The sequence below is a fragment of the Pyrenophora tritici-repentis genome, chromosome 4 (assembly GCF_003171515.1).
Source record: "Pyrenophora tritici-repentis strain M4 chromosome 4, whole genome shotgun sequence".
In the NCBI taxonomy this organism is placed as follows: Eukaryota; Fungi; Ascomycota; class Dothideomycetes; order Pleosporales; family Pleosporaceae; genus Pyrenophora; species Pyrenophora tritici-repentis.
In genome coordinates, this window is record NC_089393.1 from 2,358,239 (window position 1) to 2,377,127 (window position 18,889).

An 18,889-nucleotide genomic window follows, 5' to 3' on the forward strand; every position below is an offset into this window, starting at 1 on the left:
ATGGAGATGGGTGGGTTGGATGAGCTAGAGTTGTTGGGTTGAATGATGGGTTGTAGTCTGCTTTGAGTGGAGGACCTGCGGTTTCAGAGCTGGGTCGGTCGTGGGCTGTAGTCGTTTGTACTACTATTACCACTGCCTCCATGTTGACCAGTGTTGATTTTAAACTGAGCATACAGGCTTTCCTACTCCCACTAGAAGAACTCTGGTATTAGGAGTAGTTATAGATTGTGTGTTGCTGTTACTACTGTTGGGTCTATTCCGGCCAAATTGATCTCAAAATAAGCATGCAGGCTATCCTTTTCCCCTAAGGGCACTGTGTTGAAGAGAGTGTGTTGCTGTTATACTATACCATAGAGATCCGGCTGGAAAAGTACTGCGGAGAATTCTTTAAGGAGAACATCTTGTGCAAGCTTTAGCGGGACAGCAATTCGCGGGAGATTTATACTGCGCCTGATATTGCCATGGCGGAAGTACTTCGGCGCGTCACCATGTCGGCGTGGGCCGGTGATGTGGATTCCGGAAGCGGACGCTATCAAGGCCGTACGTTAGCGATCCCAACCCAACCCGGGTGTATTGATTTGTTTATTCTTACCTCTATGTACCGGGTAATGCAACTGGTTGTACGCCTCGGCAAGGTACATTATAAAGCACCTGTTCTGGTTCAATTGAGCCCGACAAGCAAACCTGTTCATCTTTATTGCTCGCCCTCTTGTCGGGTGGGTATCTATCGCGCCTTCACGTTGCAATCTCCCGTACGGTGGTATTACGTGAGAATAAATAGGCCGGTGAACGTTCGAGTTGCAAAGTCGAATGATTGGTATCAAGTTACCATGCCGGGAGATTCCTATTCGTCCAAGATGTACCCCTTGGTCCCAACACTCACCACCAGCAATAAGCAATTCTCTCGTTCCGGGCTTCAAACACGAGATTTCTACGTGGAGCGAACATTCTATATGCTCTAGGCCGAGCCAGGCAGGCGCGAAATGAACTTCTGCACGCACGAACTCAATCTGGGAACTTTCCATAGATAACCCCGCAGTGTTGGCGAGATGATGACCGCGCTGAGCTCACTAGGTGCACAGGTAAGTTAGTTAGTAAACCTACCAAGACTGCTCAAGCCTTCCAAGACGATCCCAAGACTCCTTAAATACGCCGCGGTACCGTCTGGTGCCCACACTTTGGCTTGCATTGTTTCCCAGGCACTTTTCGTTTGCATCACGGCCATCATCATGCTCACGAAATCGGTAGCCACGCCTTTGTTGGCGCTTTCTTCGCTCGTGTCGCAGGTCTCTGCGGTCTCAAAGAGGCACTGGACTAAGCGGAGCGATGCCATGTATCTGCCAAAAGACACTACAGACTTCAAGACTGCTACCGCCCCTAATAATGTTAAGATTCGGTACAAGAACCCTGGAATATGCGAGACTACGCCTGGTGTTAATAGCTATTCTGGCTATGTGGACCTCACACCCAACGTACGTTTACCCAGCATTCTGTCTTGCATATATGATGCTCATCTAACCTATTTCAAGATCCACGTTTTCTTTTGGTTCTTCGAATCGCGTAGCAACCCAGCTTCAGACCCCTTCACCTTGTGGTTGAATGGAGGACCTGGAGCTGACTCGCTCATTGGACTCTTTGAGGAAAACGGGCCGTGCTCCGTCGATAAGAACCTTACGGTTACATCGAACCCTAACAGCTGGAATAACGTTTCAAACATGTTGTACATCTCTCAGCCTGTTGGTGTTGGTTTCAGTTACCAGAAGGAAGGTGTTGGTAGCCTCAACGAGTACACCGGCGACTTCCTTTATAACTCCACCCGTAACCCTGCTGATGGCCGATACCCAATCTTGGATCCATTGAACGAGGGCACTATTGATACTACCGATCTCGCCGCTGCTGCCACATGGGTAAGTCTGAAGCAAGTACGATGAAGTGCGCATAGGCTGATTGTATTGGATGTAGAACGTCTTCCAGGCTCTTCTAGCCACCATTCCCAAGTTCGATGCTAAGATTGGAGCTCTCAACCATTCCAGGGAATTCAACCTCTTCACCGAGTCGTATGGAGGTCACTATGGCCCTACCTTCTACAGCTATTTCGAGAAGCAGAACGCCAAAATTCAGAACGGAAGCATCCCTGGTTTCCCCATGAACTTCAACTCGCTTGGTATAATCAACGGCATAATCGACGAGGCCGTCCAGGCTGAATCGTACCCTGAATTTGCAATGAACAATACCTACGGAATCAAGGCTTATAACGACACCGTCTACAGCTTCGCCAAATTTGCAAACAACATGTACAACGGCTGTGTCGCACAAATCGCTAATTGCCGCGCTGCTGCCGAAGGCAATGCGAGCCACTACCACACTGACGCGCGCATTACCCCAGAACAACTGACTACTGGTGTCAAGGCGATCTGCAGCGAAGCTCAAAGCATGTGCCGTGACAATGTCGAAGCGCCTTACTACTATTACAGTGGTCGTGGCACCTACGACATCCGCTTTCAGTACGACAGCGCGCAGCCCATTTCTGGCAGAATAGACTACCTCAATTTGCCATATGTCCAGGAGGCGCTCGGTGTGACGGTGAACTATACAGAGTTGAATGGCGCAATCTATTACGCTTTCCAAGGCACTGGTGATTGGATATTCCCCAACTTCAGGCTCGATCTTGAGTACCTGCTCAACAAGGGTGTACGCGTTAGCCTGGCATATGGCGACGCTGACTACATCTGTAAGTTTTTCTACGCTGATAGCTTTAGTTTTGACTCTAACACACCCATACAGGTAACTGGTTCGGTGGCGAAGCCATCAGTCTAGCACTCGAGTACAAACACAGCGCCGAGTTCCGCGCCGCCGGCTACCAAGCCATGATGGTCGATGGCACAGAATACGGCGAGGTACGCCAGTACGGCAACTTCAGCTTTGCGCGCATTTACGAGGCTGGTCATGAGATTCCTTACTACCAGCCTCTCGCTGCTCTGGCCTACTTCAACCGTACCCTCAACCACTACGACATCGCCACTGGTGAAATTACTGTCACTGCAAACCTTACCTCTAGTGGGCCCTCAAAAGCTCAGCATACGGAATCTTACAGGCCGATGCTTAGTTCGATCCCTCCGAACGTCGCGACGCCGATTTACCCAACGCCTACTCCGGCTTAGTAGGTTGTAGGCCTTGTTTGCACGGAATGATGCTATAAACATGATCAATTACACAAGCTTAATGACTATTAATAATACTCTTGTGCTATGCGCACGTAGCTATGCGTTTTGGGAGACATGTACGGAGTGATGATGATTGAACCGAACGATGACCATGTCTAGAGCAAAAGAAAAACAGCTATGCCAACAAGATTCTTACCAAGAATATCTCATTACCCAGACGTTTCGATCACACACTCCCAAAATCTACTCATTCCTAGCATCTTATCATATTTCAACAGTGTTCTGCCACATACTCACCCACACCCACAAACAATCCCTCTTCTTCCAGTCTTTATCCCCTAAGCAAACCAGCTATACTATAAATGTTCCATCCCTCCGACTGTCAGACCCTTGAGGCTAATCCCAGCATCACAATCAACTCACTACAAACCTCAACCCAACTAAACCATGTCTAAAAACTACACCATAGCGGAATCTTTCTACGCAGCCCTCGACCACATGTCCTCAGAACTCCACACCACGTTCCAACAAGCTATTGCCCGCCTACCCCCTGAAATACGAACAAATTTCTTGCTGCAGCTAGTTTACATACTAGGTGTTCCCCTTGTTACAACAGGCGTGGTATGGTATTTGATAAGGGTGTGCGCGCAGGAAATGAGGAGGGTGGATATTAGGCGCTATGCTTGGGATGCCCGTTATAACAATGGTCGTTATCGTGGTGGTCACAACAACTACCGCCGCAATTTGATTATGGATGGGCGTGGTAGGATTCACCGAGCGTTGCCTCAGCTGCCGCTACAAAGGGTAGTTGCAGACAAATACGAAGATGAAGACCAAGTTAGGGATGAAGTGGAAGAAGATTTCAAAGATGACATGGGCATCGATATAGGCGCGGATTCAGACGCTGATGTAGATTTCCCCCAGAGTGAGGATTCTGGTAGCGAGCAGGAGAATGGCAACGCTGCTCAGCACGACAACGACAGTGACGACCAAGGTCCTTGCAGTGATGATGAAGGTCTTCATGACAATGACGACAACGACGATCGCTGTTGCGCGGGTTCTCGTCCTCGTAGGCCCAAGCCGTGGGATAAGGCGGATAGAGACGCAATAAGGGCGGCTGAGGAGAGAACCTTGCTCCATATTAGAGCGCTCGTTGCAGCAAGAGACGCAGTAGGAGAAGTAGCGGAGAGGGGAAAGGAGAGGGAGAGTCACAGACGGGCTGCTGAGGACGGTAGATAGGTTGTAAGGGAGGTGCTGATCAGGACTTGTGGTGAAGGGGTTTTTGTTTCAAAGGAGGTGGGACTTGACGATCAATGTACCGTAGAGAGAGAATTCACAGAAAAGGAACTAGTCTTGCAAGGTAACACGGGTTGGAAAATCTTCTGGTGGATGTTTATTGCTACGATACACCGAGACATTGCTCACTGTAGTTCTTTGAAATCAACGCCAAACGCCATGCTAAACGATGCAACATTTTGCACAAGACTTTTTGATATATTTATTTCATTTCGTTGGGAGGACAAAGAGCTGGGGTTGCATGTTTATCTTGCATAGGCGAGCTATGCAGCCAGAGAGTTGGAGAAGGGTTTGTACGCCCTCCAAGATACGCATGTGTGTGAAACCGATTTCCTGTTTTATTGTTAGTTTCATGTATCTGCTTGCTGTCTGATATTTGCTTACCTTGATGAACTCCAACTTGGCATGCTCGCTCAGCGTGTCAATCGTCTTTGTGACTTTGAACATGGTGCTGATGATGTCGTGACATGAATAGCCTAGATCCCAGAGTTCCTTAAGCGATGCCAAGGCGTCATCTATACGCTGTTCGTGACACGCCTTGATCATGGCTTGTACTTTGATGGGATGTGGGCTGTCCACCACCTTGAACACGTTGTCCCCGTTGACAAAGCCGAAACCTGCAAATGTAGATTGTAGGTTGTTGATGGCTTGTCGCATATCACCCTCTGCAGAGAAAACCAGGGCTGCAATTCCGTCGTCGGAGTATTTTACGTCTTCGGCTTCGACAATTTGCATAATGCGGCGCACGACTTGGGCATCGGTGAGGCGGGCGTATCTGAGGATGGCGCATCTCGACTGTAGCGGTTCGATGATCTTGTTGGACTGATTGCACGCAAAGGCAAATCGTGTTGTCGCACTGTAAATCTCCATGGTCCTTCTCAGCGCCTGTTGTGCACCACTCGTCATGCTGTCTGCTTCGTCCAGAATGACCAGCTTTTGCCTCCCCGGGGCGAGCGTAACCTTCTTCTGCGCAAATCCCTTTATCCGATTGCGAACGACGTCAATACCACGTTCATCGGAAGCGTTGAGCTCGAGAACAGCTTCTTTGTAGGCGTCACCGAGAAGTTGGCGGGCGAGGCAGAGAATGGACGTAGTTTTGCCGATACCTGGCATACCCGAGATGATCATGTGTGGCATGTTGCCGTCTTTGGCAATGATCTTGAGGCGCTCAATCGTTTCCGTGTTGCCGACGACATCGTCAAGGTAGACAGGACGGTACTTTTCAACCCTGTAATCGTGTGAGTCGAGGTGAAATTGAACAGTGCGGGACGGTCAATTACCAGGGCAGCTCATAGTTTGCGCCCCCGGCAGCATTGGGATTGGGCTTGGCACCATTGCCAGCGGCAGCTTTTGAAGATTCGGCTTTGGACATGGTGGGCTGTGGTTGTTGATGACGCGAAACGCGACAGATTGACAACGCGCTTTCACGGGTCGTCCATTTGCGGCCTAGTACTCACGTGCCGTCACAAGTCATCTCATCTCGGACTAGTGCTCACGTGCAAGGATTGCCGGTGCGACCCGCAGCCAAGACAAGATGACGGGCATGAACTCTCATACTAAACATAGAGATAGGCTGCACCCGCTGACAGTCTGACACAGACGTCGTTTATGCATCGATATGAGAACACTGGCTGCCGCCGCACGTGGAGCGCACTTGTGTCGAGAATTAATGGCGAGAGCGCATTCTCAGGGTCTTTGTGGGCGATGGGAACAACAAAGCGGCTACAGCAGAAGATGGGTGTTCCTGCATCGGTAGTAAGTACATGGTAGGATTAGGTTTCAGCCTCAAACGCAGTTTTAGGGGCGGGCACTGCCACGGAACATGGCTGGGCCGGAAACACCACAGTCCGTGATCAGGTGAAGCGTCATGAGCCAGTCGTCTGCAGCAGCAGTCCTAATCCGGCCCAGGAAAGGCAAACGGCGCCAGGCATGTGACGGGCTGGAAGCTGACGACGTAGCGGGTGCAAGTGGAGTGCGAGGCGTACGGATCGGACAGGGACGGACTGCTGTAGCCGTCTTCTAGTCGTAGCCGGCCGTCGTAGTGAGGTAGTGAACAAGACGCCACACGCCTTCTCTGGCCTCGCACGGCGCTAGAAAAAGTGGTGATTTTTTTCATTTTCATCTTCCGTCCCCAGGGCGGCAAGGCTTCGACCCATGACCCTAAGCGCTTGGCTTAGCGATACAAGGCGACCAGGGCAAATGGTTTCGCACTGGCACTGGAGCACTGGAGCACTGCAGACATCTGCACGGCCACGCCATGCAAAGTCATTCATTCCTTCACTCGCGAGTCGCGCCTCTCCTGTTGGCCGCAGCGCTCTAGCCCCGGAAATATAGGCGGTTGCCCCAGTTTGTTACGTGGGCAGCTGCACTACGGCGCAAGATCCGGAATACATCCAGACCTGATCTCATAGTAAACGCGTCGTCATCATCTCCCGGGTCTAAGCCTCTAACGCCTCCTTCATCGACAAAAGGCCTTGCCCTCTGCCTTGTATTATTTACATCTTCTACCATTGTTGCGTTCCCTTGTTTCCCGCCGCCCAGTACTTGTCGGTGATTGCACCTCGGCGCTTTAAGACAGGCCAGCCTCAAACACTTTCTATAGCCGTTATAGCCGTCTCCGACCACTCGCGCCTCAGCTTGGACAGGCCTTGCCGGGGCCCCATATCGTGGTATACATCCATCGCTTCTCCCTAGCATTGCAAACCTCAAGAAAAGCACATCATGAAGTATACGACCATCCTAGTCCTAGTGGCGCAACTCGCGGCGTCAGCAGCGGCTCTAAAGCTCGTTCCCCGAGAAGTAAGTTCATGTCTTGGCTCAGCACTGCGCTGCGGTCCGCAACAAATCCGCGATCCTCTGGAATGCACCACTAACCCTTCACCAGAACCCCGCAGTAGTTCGACTCGACACCCAGCGCCGAAATGTCATTAACCCAATCGCCCACGACCAGTTACGGAGACGGCAAAGTGTTGTCCAACAAACACTCGACAACCTGGAGACGCTCTACTTTGCCAATGCAAGCATGGGCACGCCGCCGCAGAACTTCCGGTTACACATCGACACGGGGAGTAGCGATCTCTGGGTCAATTCGGCCAATTCAAATCTGTGCGCCCAGGGCGGGAACCAGTGCGGCCAATCGGGCATTTACAACGCGAATGACTCTTCGACATACAAATACGTCAACAGCGTTTTCAACATCTCCTACGTAGACGGCTCAGGCGCATCCGGCGACTATGCCACAGATACCTTCCGCATTGGCGGAACAACAGTTCGCAACCTGCAATTCGGTATCGGATACGTATCGAGCTCACCAGAAGGAATTCTCGGCATCGGATACACCATCAACGAAGTCGCTGTAGGCCGGGCAGGACTACAACCCTACCCTAACCTACCTCAAAAATTGGTCGACGACAAGACCATCAAGACAAACGCATACTCACTCTGGTTGAACGATTTGGACGCATCGACTGGAAGCATTTTGTTTGGTGGTGTCGATACCGACAAGTTCTCCGGCGAACTCCAGACCCTACCAATCATCCCCGACCGAGGAGAATTTGCCGAGTTCATCATCGCCTTGACCGGCATGGGCATGAACGGCAAGAACGGCTCCCTCTTCGAAAACGACAATGTACCCGTCTTGCTCGATTCTGGCTCCTCGTTGATGTACCTTCCCGATGCTGTTGTTAGATCTCTATACTCGACTTTCAACGCCCGCTACGACTCTTCGCAAGGCGCTGCTTTTGTGGACTGTAAATTAGCGGACCAGCAAGGTTCGGTCGATTTCAACTTCTCCGGTGTCATGATATCCGTCCCAATCAACGAACTCGTCATTGTAGCTGCCGTTAGTCGAGGACAGCCTGTCTGTATTTTGGGCATCGCACCAGCTGGAAACTCTGTATCCGTCCTCGGCGACACCTTCCTTCGATCCGCCTACGTCGTCTACGATCTCGCCAATAACGAAATTTCCCTAGCTCAGACAAACTTCAACGCCACCACAGAAAACGTCCAGGAAATTCAATCTGGAACTGGTGGTGTACCCAACGCGAAAGCTGTTGCTGGAGCCATCTCCACGGCTGCTGTCGGTACCGGCGGACCCAGGGTCAATGGCCCTAGCGTCACCGGTGGTGCAGGTGGCAGCATTAGCTCGTCCACGGGCGCAGCCGTGCCCTACGCAACTATGAACCCATGGGTCAGCGGTGCTGCTGCGCTAGCAGGCGCAGGTATCATGGTGGGTTTTAACGGGTTTTGATGCGCCTAGCCATCTCCATGTTTGGGTTTCCTTTTCATTTCTCGGGGTTTCCTTGCGGGCAAGTCTGTTATGCGTGTATCGTCTTGTAACGAGTAACACTACATACGGCATCGGATCAAAGGGTTAGTGTAGCATCAACACTTTTTGTGTTTTCTTTTCTTTTCTGTAGAATTACAATGACATGACGTGGGAAGGATTGTAAAACATTGCGGCATACTGGGTATAGCTGGGAAACTTGAGGTTTTCCTCTTTTCGGATTACTGTTTTTTCATTGCTGTTCTTATTCCCCACCACTCTATCCAGATGGTTGCGAGCGAAAAGACAGGGACAGGGGGCCTTTAGAGGTACATAGCATCAATAGCTTACAAGAACATTATTATCCTAATAACTTTGTTTCGCTCAATTGTTTGCTCTGGTTGTATAAACTTTGTGCCATGGAGTGCTGATCTTACTTTAGCACTTGGTACAGTAGTTAGTGCAACACGTACACAACAGGGAGAAGTATTGGTACGATACACGCGGCATAGGTGGGTATACACGTCATTGTGACGGAGGGAGATGTGCACCGAGGACCGTTCCGAGCGTGAGATAAAGGTCCGAGAGGGGGGGTGAGACTTATTGTTAGATTTTAGGTATGTGTGTAAGACTATAGTTTCCGAAATAGGAAAGTGGGCTCTTCAGATTAGTAGGTGGTGCAGGAGGGTACAGAGACGCGTAAGAGGGGGGGAGACTGAGAGTTAGGAGGGTTGGGTGTGATGTTGTTCGTTGTATGGGTTGGCCGGGGTGGGTGTACTGTTTATGTGCGCTTTTTTTTGGTGTCTATCCACGTGTACTTGGGTGAAGAGGAGGACAGGGGCGTATGGAGTAGCTATGTGCACTCTCTTACTTCTTGGTTAGCTTACTTCATTTGCAGCTAAGTGATATGTTGGTGTGTACGAGGGAAGTTTTATATAGCTCTTTCTGTCAATCCGAGAGATTTATCGAAGCTAGGTTGCTGCAAGATGGATCAGCTCAGCGTTCTTTGGAGTAAACCTTGGCTTGCTCTTTGTTTCTATTGTATCTCGTACTCTGACATTTATCCAACGACTGATTTCCAAGGTCTCGAATGTTAGGCGGTAGAACCACTTGTCGCACAGTCTAGAACCGTGTGAGCCAGTGTGCTGGTTCAGGTTCCGTGGCAGAGAAGGCAGTGGTTCTTATATGCAGCGAAGGAATCTGGGAGTACCAGAGGAAAGAGATAGGGATGAGTTTCAGAGTATGGTTTGGTGTGCCCAAGATAATATGCGCCTTTAGCGTTCATGCAGTTGGTACCTTGGAAGCTGTTCGACATACCTAGGTATGCACTGCACAAGCTTCGATCTACTTACGTACATGTAGAACCCATCCTTGTGCATATATCCCACATAACGCCTACCAAGATGGTCAGTAGAATGAAGCTAACCCATTCCCAACCCAAGGAGTCGGTCTTCTCCCCCATTTGATCCCCAACCGCCACCACCACACCACCCAAGCCAAGTACCAAGACCACATCCAACAATCTCTTCCACGCTACTTCGCCGTAAGAACCGGTAGAAGCACCTCTTTTGTACCTTTTCCCACCAATGACTAACTTCTAGTATGCTGCTTTTCGATTCTTTTATGGAACTAGAGTACCGTAATGGCCTTTGCCAAGGGTATCCGCCGCCTTGGCTCTGCGCCGAGCCGTGTATCTGTGGATATGTTTACATTCTAGGAAACGACCTCGGGAGGCCATTGGGAAGTTTTTAAGAGTATAGATGCCGGTTAATTCATTTTCTTTGCGACTTCTCACATCGAAATCCAAACCAACACAGACGAAACACACCCTTATTCCCTAATCAACTCAAACAACATCATGAAACTCTCCATAACCCTCATCCTCGCTGCTGCAGCGACAGCAATCGCACAAGATACCGTCTCCGCGCCTGCAGCAGGCGCTGGTTGCACACCTCACGGCGACCACTGGTACGTCCTCTTTCCCCATTACACATGCATATCCCCTACCAAACCCAACAAACTAACCTAACCCACAAAAAAGGCACTGCGCAAACGGCGTCCCAGAGCCCACAACACCCCCCTCACCTCAACAACTCGCCAGCTACTCGGCCGCGCAAGCAGCTACAAAGACGTCTGTCGCAGCTGCAACGACCACGTCTGCACCTCACAGCGATGAAGATGACCATGACCACGAACACAGTGTAAACGCTACCGCTACAACGTGTGAACCCCACGACGACCATTGGCACTGTCCGGCTGGTGTGGCGGAACCTACTACGCCTCCTGCTCCTTCTGGTACCCAGGCTTCTGGCTCTGGTGCCAGTGCTGCTGCAAGTGCTACGCCGAGTGGTACTACAGGAGGGTCTGGAGCGACGGCAGCTTCTAGTGCTGGTGTTGCGGAGCAGACTGGTGATTCGGGGGCTGCGGCCATGGGAGCGAATGTCGGCAAGGTTGTTTTGGTCATGGCTGCTGGATTGTTGGTTTTGTAAGGAAAATGCTGAAAGGGGAGAAATGTGTATATATGGATGGTAGGGTAAGGAGGAAACTGTGTACGGAATTTATTACTTGGATTATGAAGATGTGTAAGAATAGGTATTAGGACTCTTCTTCTACTTCTTCTTTTTTGCGCTAAAATGTCTTCTTCTCATCTTCTTCCATCCATCCCCTATAGTCGAACCCATCCTCCAGCCTTCCTATGTCCTCTCCCTCCACAAACTCACCCCTCCATTCATCAAACACCACCCCCTCACACCTAAACTCCCCCCTCCCTTTCCTCTTAACAAACATGCCCGTCTCCGCCTCCCACTCAACATTCCACCCATCCACCCCTTCAACACTGACATCCCAGCTTATTCCATCTACCCCCCTGTCTTCCTCCCCCTTCCCACCATCAACACGTTCCTGCTCCCGCTGCCGCTGCCGCTGCCTCTGCCTCTGTGCAAGACGTCCAACGCACTGGCGCCAAGCATCTTCTCGTCGCTGCATGATGCGTTGTCTATGCGCAGGCCCCGAGACGCGTGCGTGGGCAAAGGCTGTAGTAGTGAGGTAAGGAGCAGGCGGGAAGGTAGATGGAGAGTTTTGGGGGAGAGGGGCGCGATAGATGAGGCCTGTGTGAAGTGGTCGTGGTGACGATGGTGGTTTACTGGGGCGGAGTTTGAGGAGCTGGAGGAGGGTGGATAGTGGCATTGTTGGTTGTTGCTGTTGTAGTTGCTGGGTAGTGTGGATGGCTCGGTGTGATGTGGTTGTGATGAGGTACCTGTACATGAGTCGCGAGAAGGCTACTTATTTAGGGCTGATACGTTTCTATGTGCTTTGTTGTAAAGGACTAGCGAGGCTGTGCTTTGAACCTGTCTCATGTCTTGAAATGGCTTCGTTATGTGTTTGTAAAACAAAAGTCGTAATACGAGGTCAATGAGTCTCACTTGTCTCATGCGAGCTGCAGCATGTGTAAACAGTTTTAACAACACCTGACAAATGTCAGACGTATTGATTCGTGGCATGGTCTATAACCCTTTTGCCCCCTTTCATGCTATTAGAAAGAGATATGGTCTAAGAAAGTAACAATCATCATGAACTAGAACGCTCCAACAAAACATGCACTTTTCGCGCCCGCGCGTACTTCTAGTGAAGACCACTCTCGCCAGTCTCGGCCATGTGGTTCTGGCACTCGACCATGATCTTGACCATTTGCGAAATCTGCTCCAGGCGGCTGATGACAACCTTGTTGCCCTCAACGAAGCCGTAGCAGTGGTACTTGACACCGGTCTTGGCGGAGAACTCGCGGACCAGTTCTTGACCTCGGCGGAGGTTGTGGCGCGGCAGACGGGGAAACAGGTGGTGAACAGCCTGGAACTGCAGACCACCGTGGAACCAATCCAACCAGGGCGGGCAATCGACGTCCATGGTGGTGCGCATCTGGCGTTGGGGAAACGACTCTGTGGGCCCGAGGTCGGCTGTGGGCATGCCCCAGTGAGAAAGAGTAATCTGCACATGGAGAACCATGGTGACCATATGCGAGAGGATAACGTATGCGACCCTGATTTGCCATGTGGGCAGATAAGTCCATACCAGAAGGTAGCCGAAGAGGTACCAGTAGCAGCACATGAAGAGAATTTCCACAGGTCGTGTCCAGGATGCCGCGCCTAGTTGGGCCGCGCGCGGTGAGACCAGATGCAGCCATCCCAGGAAGTACAAGTTGAAGCGGGCGAATGCCATAATCGGGTAGTACAGGTACTTTTGGTAAGGGACCATGACATCGCATGCGGCGTCCCATACAAAGCGAAAGTTGTAAAAGGACGAAAGAACGGATTTGATGTAAGTGGGAGTTGTGGAGAACAAGGGAATGTTCTGGATATCCGGGTCGTGCTCCGGCATGTTGGTGACAAGGTGGTGAACGTTGTGGCTGGATTTCCACCAACCGATGCTGAGGCCACAGCAGAAGTCTGCGATGAAGGCGCCGATTAGTGTGTCTGCAACAAAGTTTCCTGTGATGCCGCGGTGACCAGCGTCGTGTGCTGTGAACATGATTTGTTGCTGTGATGGGGTTAGTTTTGGCAGAATGAAGTAGTAGCGTGAGACATACCCAGAACAGGCCAAGGAAGATGGCTGAGGTCATGTACCACTTCATGTAGAGAAAGATAGCGAAGCCGGCGAAGAGAAGGCCGTATCGAATTGACTCTTTGGCGTATTCAGAGTAGCGGCACTGGTAGAGACCTTCGTCCTTGATCTGTTGGTGCAAGGCGCGGTAGTTCATGATGATGGCGTTTTGCGTCTCGACATCGAGCGATGGGTTGTCGCGAACACCCTCTTCTATCTCGCGCTCTTCTTGCTCAATGCCAAATTGCTCCCTGTGTCTCTTCTTCTCCTCGGCAGCGCTGATGGCGGGCGTTTCGACTTCATCCTCGATCAAGGGCTGCTTCTCGGGGTCGCTCCGGCGTCTGCTACTGGATCTGTACACACACGTCTCTGGCTTCCCAATCAACTTCTTGCTGATGATGGCGGCGGCCTGGGGTTATGTCAGCAATAGCCAGGATAAGTCTCTGCAAATAGAGGACTATGGTGCAGAGTGTTGGGGGGGGGGTAGACGCACGGATCCTAGATCGACGCTCCTTCCGCGACGTGACTTGTCGGTGGCAGGCGCCGCACCCAATCGCTCCAATCGCTTTCTCTCGTCGAGGTTCTTGTAGTAGTCTGGGTGCCGGATTGGCGGCTCCAGGTTAGCCCAGGGCAGCTGAACGCGGCCGATGCGATGCTTTGTCATCATGAGCAGGGCCTTATTGGAGTGGTAGCTGTAGTGAGGTCAGCCTGAGGTCAAACTTGAGTGCTGACTCAACCACGCGTCCGCAGCCATCCGACGATGTGGTGTGGCCAGGCCGGTCCATAAAAGGGCAAGGCCGCAGCCTGTTCGAGACAACATGCGCTTTTACCTACATATTGATTTCGTCCGTCGCATCGCGGCCAACCATGTGCAGGATGGCGAGACGACCACCCGGGTGCCGGTTGATCCATTCGCCGAGATGCAGGGCATGCCCCTCGTAAATCACGATCGGTTCGCCTTGGTCGATCTTGCGTTCGATCTCGACCGGTGCGATTATCCTGTGTCGCGACATGATGTGGGAGTTTGTGGGTGAGGGTGAGGGTGAGTGGGAGCGGGAGGGCGTGGGAGTGTGTTAATCAGCGGGACAGCAGCATATATACGGGAACGGCAGATGACTGCCCCTCTGGCGACCAAGGCGAAGGTGAAGAGCTTTGGGGGGACCCTTCCGGCCTACGGCCGTGTGCACGGTCACCACGGTCACGGCGCTGGCAGAACATCTGGAGCGTTTGGGGGCAAAGGGGGCTGAGTCTTGGTACGTCACAGGTGGCACACAGGCGCACGCGAGAATTGGACGTGCAAACTACTGGGAAGAAGCGACTCAGCAAGCACAAACGTGCCGCTCATTGAAAGGATTGGGGCCCAAGCCTGCACCAGTAGGTTCAACGCAAGTGGGCTACGAGGACAAGGCCGCCACTACGCTCACGCCGAGGCTCGACGGCTCAGCCTATCTCTAGCATCTGGTACTGCTGGTACCGGTACTCTAGGCGTGCATGTGCGATAGATGGAAGATCAATCTCGCAGCACACGCGGTAATCCAACGCCCCTGGCCATTACGCGAAATAGGGGATCTCGGACAACAAGTGCATATCCGTCCCTCAGGCTGCCCACGGGCCTGCGATAGGCAGGTGCAACGCACAACAAAAGCTCAAAATGCACGCCAAGTGCTTGGGGGGGGTATCGAAAACCGGCCCAGATGGAGTGTATGGAAGGCTACGCAAGCTACGCAAGCTACGCAAGCCACGGTGAAACTAGATGCTCTCCAACAGCCCGGAGACGTGTGGACCCTTTGGACCCTGACGCGGGACAGGAATGTCGCCCCGCCAGAAGAAACGGCGCAGGCGCTTCCTGCTCGTCCATGGGTCCGAGCACCCCGTGCCCCAACCATTCAAGCGCAACCACTTTTTCCTCGCACTCGTCTTCTTCGTCTTCGCCCCTGCTCCCTGCACGGCACCGTTTCTTGGGCCATGGTTGAAGTGAGACAACCAGGCACTACTCGGACGCTACCGTTGGTGACAGCCCCGACTTCCGACTCCGGTGCCGGTGCCGGAACATTACTGCATGTCGACTGCACGACGGCTTGTCACGTCTCCACGGTACATAGCGACACACCGTTTCAGTAGCCAACCTAGTCGTATTGCCTATCCATCACCCTTGCGCTATATCAAGTCGCTCCACTTACCTGTGCCGCGCGTACTCGGAAGAATCGCCACTTCGCAACAATCTCCCCGGCCATTTGTACCAGATGCAGATCTAACGTGCTTTTCAGAGCATGAGAGCACGCCCTGGTTTCATCTGCTTTTCCTCCAGTCCACTCGGCCCCTCTTTGCCATTGCAGATCAGATTCGTCTTTATCCACTCACTGCACACCGTAAGCACACGCCGTCAGCTCACCCACGTCCGCCGCGCCGTGTACCAACACGACTGCCGCAACTTTGTTTGCCAAATTGCGATGTTGCGTAAGCACCTTCGTATCCACCCTTGAGGGACCCTGATCCACAGAGCACAGATACCCCGATCGTGACATTTCTGAAATGCAGGGCGCATCGGACGCCCGAGAAAGCCTCCGTCGCGACCGAACCAACATTAATGTACTGCAATATCACTTGCAATGTCGACTCCAATTCAAAAAATATCCTCTGCTATTCTTCGTGGTCGGTGTTCTGGGCAATCGGACATCTAGGCAAATCCGGAAAGTTGCTCATCTCCCCCGTTCCTGCTACTGCAGTTATCCAGGAGACACAATCTCAACCCCTCACATCTCCTCAGCAGGGGTGCTATGCTGTATGTAAGCGGGTCCTGAAATAACTTCGACAAATAACATCCACATTCGGTAATCTCAGGTACAATTCTATCAACAGATTAAAATCTGACACCAGCACACACCACACCGGATCAACACCGTCTATGACGACGGCACCTACACTGTAACGTACCCGCTCACTCCCGGCGCGTAACCACTATGACGCAGCCGTTAATTGATTCACAAATTCAAATAGCGATAAGCATCTTTTCCATAGTAAGCTTGCGACCACTCTTCGGAAGGACGTCGGACGACCATGGGATGAACCTGACCTCACCATGGCTACCAAGTTCATGCTCGTCTGACATAGACTACACTGCATTGGGAGGCGACTAACCGCTTTGGGTAATGCATCTGTACTGGGGTCACCCCTCGGTAGACTTGAACGATGCAGACCTGACCATGCGTGTAGCTCATCCGACCATGGCCACGAGGTAGCCTAACCATGAACCGATGATGACTAAGACCTCATCCTGCCATGCTAAACGCTCATCTGACATGGACTATACCGTATATGGACAGTGTTAGGCTGTTTGGGGCTTAGCGGCACTCGTGGGAGAAGGTCGGCTCACCATGAGATTTTGCCAGGCTGACCATGACATGGAGTGGAGGTCAACCGACCATGGACCAAAATCTTATCTGACCATGGCTGCGGGGTAAAGTGACTATTGATCTCCAAGAAACATAGTCGGTTGTTGCTGTCTGCCCGGGCAAAGTTCGCACGTCAACATGTTTCGTCATATTGTCAGCAACCATGGCCGTACCAAGCCGGACGCATGCTAGTAAATGTATCGAGTTAGATGAGTCGTTGCTAGCATTGATAACAGACGTTCGTTTATTCATTCCTTCCCGTCAATCTTCAACCTCCAATCCTCTACGATTCCTTACAACTCCGCCTTGTCATCTTCCTCACCAACCTCCGTATCCTTGATCGGATCGCGCTCCGCATCCCTAATGGCCCTCTCAAACTCCTCTGCCTCCTTCGGACTACTCGCGAACAAGTGTTCCTTGACCAGCCTCTGCGGCGTCTCGCCAAGCCACTGGAATAAGCTAAAGTCCTGATACTTGTCCGTGCGGAAGATTTCCAAGACCTCGACATCTTCGTCATCAGATAGGTTCTCGATGAAGTGGCCCATGTTGCGGGGTATGACACCCACGTCGCCGGCTTGGAAGTCAAAGGTACGCGCTGTGCCCTTGGCCGCGAAGATTGTAACGCGAGCTCGACCTGCGATGAAGAAGGACCATTCGTCTGCGTTGGCTATATGACGTGTTAGTATCAAGTTGCCTCCAGGTTTATGACCGACTTACGGTGCCAATGCATCTCGCGAATTGCGCCAGGTTGGATGCGCAAGTGCGCTGCAGCGACCGTCTTTGAGATGGGAAAGTTTGTGGAATCAGTAATGCGAACCTGGCCACCGGTCGTGTTTACCGGCTCCTGAGCAAGCATCTTGTGTGTAAACTGCAACTTTGACTTCTTGTAGCCCTTGCCACCGCTAGGAACCTCGCTGTCGATGGAGCCAGGCTCCGAGCCTTTGAAGATGTACTTTTCCTTGTCCGGGATGGCCTTGAAAACCTCGGGAGCAACACGGAAGTTCTCACCCAGGACGGACTTGGGCGTCAGTCTCATCCAGTCGGTCAGCAAAAAGGTAGAGTCTTCAGAGAAGTTGCCGTCATCGAAGATGAGCAGAAATTCTGTGCCGTTGGGACTGAGACCTTGTAGGGAGTGAGGATGTCCAGAGGGGAAGTACCACAAATCACCCTTTTCCAAGTCGTCGACGAAGCTGCCACCCTCCGTATCTAGAGCGGTGATGCGGACCTTGCCCTCAAGAACGTAGGCCCACTCAGCCTCCTTATGCCAATGGAGCTCACGAATGACACCCTCATCGAGACGCATATTGACACCGGCTAGTTCCTTGCTGGCGCCTAGCTCACGGATGGTAGTCTCACGGGTCCAGCCTCCCTCTTCAATACGAATATGGGAGTCGGCAAACGACCAGCGCATGTTTGGAATGGCACCATGGTCGGTGCTAGGCGGACGGATGAGATCGGGGTTCTGTCGTTCACGAGCTCTGTTACGAGGACCTAGTACGCTTGCACCGTCGCCGTTTCGCTATAAAGTTGTTAGTATTCATTGTTGTTGCTTCATGCTCATTCCAAGAACACAGCATTGACAAATGAAACAAATACTTACGTATGGTAATGGCTGCAGTTTATCCCCCTGAGGATCAACCTTCCGGTCATAGGGGTCCTTGACACCAGGTTTATATGGGTTGACGACTTTATGTGGTCCGGCATGGTGTTGAACATTCCCGGCCAGCGGCTGTTGTTGTTCCAAGGGCGCAGCGATGGCACTACAGACGCCAAGCACAACAAGCAGTGAAGGAAGATGCATGATTGCTTCAATTGACCCCAATTGACAGAGGAGATGAATCGCAAAGTCGAAAGCCTCGTTTAGGACCGGAAATCAACATCCTTTTGACGTGTCCGCCTGCATTGCGCGTTTGTCCAGTGCCGTTTTACCGATGACGACAATTTTAGCCATTATGACCTGAGGCCTTGCCGATTGTACCAAGTACACTCATTACATCAGCATCACTCCGCGGCTTCTCCGCACGCCAATGCACGGTTTTCCTACGCATCAGCCACACGGAATCGTTCCCCTGCACACTCAGCGTGTGTTTGTACGCGCCTAGAGCTTCTGTCAGCACATTTGGCATGGGTCGCCAAAGCGCCACTCCTTGGCTATCCTGCAATTGCCGTCAGCAGCC

At 51.9% G+C, this 18,889-nt stretch overlaps 7 protein-coding genes across 7 annotated transcripts; 4 read left to right on the forward strand and 3 right to left on the reverse strand.

Moving 5' to 3' along the window:
• Positions 1 to 1,229: 1,229 nt before the first annotated feature.
• On the forward strand, positions 1,230 to 3,161 carry PtrM4_096800 (Carboxypeptidase C (cathepsin A); the record flags this gene model as incomplete). The annotated part of the gene is made up of 4 exons (XM_001933938.1): positions 1,230 to 1,472; positions 1,530 to 1,907; positions 1,963 to 2,731; positions 2,785 to 3,161. The coding sequence occupies 4 exons, from the start codon at positions 1,230 to 1,232 to the stop codon at positions 3,159 to 3,161; spliced, it is 1,767 nt and encodes a 588-aa protein (XP_001933973.1).
• A 450-nt stretch (positions 3,162 to 3,611) lies between these two features.
• On the forward strand, positions 3,612 to 4,403 carry PtrM4_096810 (uncharacterized protein; the record flags this gene model as incomplete). The annotated part of the gene is made up of 1 exon (XM_001933937.1): positions 3,612 to 4,403. The coding sequence occupies one exon, from the start codon at positions 3,612 to 3,614 to the stop codon at positions 4,401 to 4,403; it is 792 nt and encodes a 263-aa protein (XP_001933972.1).
• A 264-nt stretch (positions 4,404 to 4,667) lies between these two features.
• Positions 4,668 to 5,832, reverse strand: PtrM4_096820 (HolB, ATPase involved in DNA replication; the record flags this gene model as incomplete). Its single annotated transcript, XM_001933936.2, has 3 exons — positions 4,668 to 4,793; positions 4,845 to 5,688; positions 5,741 to 5,832. 3 exons carry the CDS (start codon positions 5,830 to 5,832, stop codon positions 4,668 to 4,670), a joined length of 1,062 nt encoding a protein of 353 aa, XP_001933971.1.
• A 1,349-nt stretch (positions 5,833 to 7,181) lies between these two features.
• Positions 7,182 to 8,709, forward strand: PtrM4_096830 (Asp domain containing protein; the record flags this gene model as incomplete). Its single annotated transcript, XM_001933935.1, has 2 exons — positions 7,182 to 7,259; positions 7,345 to 8,709. 2 exons carry the CDS (start codon positions 7,182 to 7,184, stop codon positions 8,707 to 8,709), a joined length of 1,443 nt encoding a protein of 480 aa, XP_001933970.1.
• A 1,873-nt stretch (positions 8,710 to 10,582) lies between these two features.
• On the forward strand, positions 10,583 to 11,213 carry PtrM4_096840 (DUF3682 multi-domain protein; the record flags this gene model as incomplete). The annotated part of the gene is made up of 2 exons (XM_001933934.1): positions 10,583 to 10,692; positions 10,766 to 11,213. 2 exons carry the CDS (start codon positions 10,583 to 10,585, stop codon positions 11,211 to 11,213), a joined length of 558 nt encoding a protein of 185 aa, XP_001933969.1.
• A 1,132-nt stretch (positions 11,214 to 12,345) lies between these two features.
• On the reverse strand, positions 12,346 to 14,333 carry PtrM4_096850 (DesA, Fatty acid desaturase; the record flags this gene model as incomplete). Its single annotated transcript, XM_001933932.1, has 4 exons — positions 12,346 to 13,257; positions 13,307 to 13,729; positions 13,814 to 14,012; positions 14,155 to 14,333. The coding sequence occupies 4 exons, from the start codon at positions 14,331 to 14,333 to the stop codon at positions 12,346 to 12,348; spliced, it is 1,713 nt and encodes a 570-aa protein (XP_001933967.1).
• A 2,672-nt stretch (positions 14,334 to 17,005) lies between these two features.
• Positions 17,006 to 18,513, reverse strand: PtrM4_096860 (Cupin-1 multi-domain protein; the record flags this gene model as incomplete). The annotated part of the gene is made up of 3 exons (XM_001933931.2): positions 17,006 to 17,379; positions 17,430 to 18,231; positions 18,313 to 18,513. The coding sequence occupies 3 exons, from the start codon at positions 18,511 to 18,513 to the stop codon at positions 17,006 to 17,008; spliced, it is 1,377 nt and encodes a 458-aa protein (XP_001933966.1).
• Between the last annotated feature and the right edge of the window lie 376 nt (positions 18,514 to 18,889).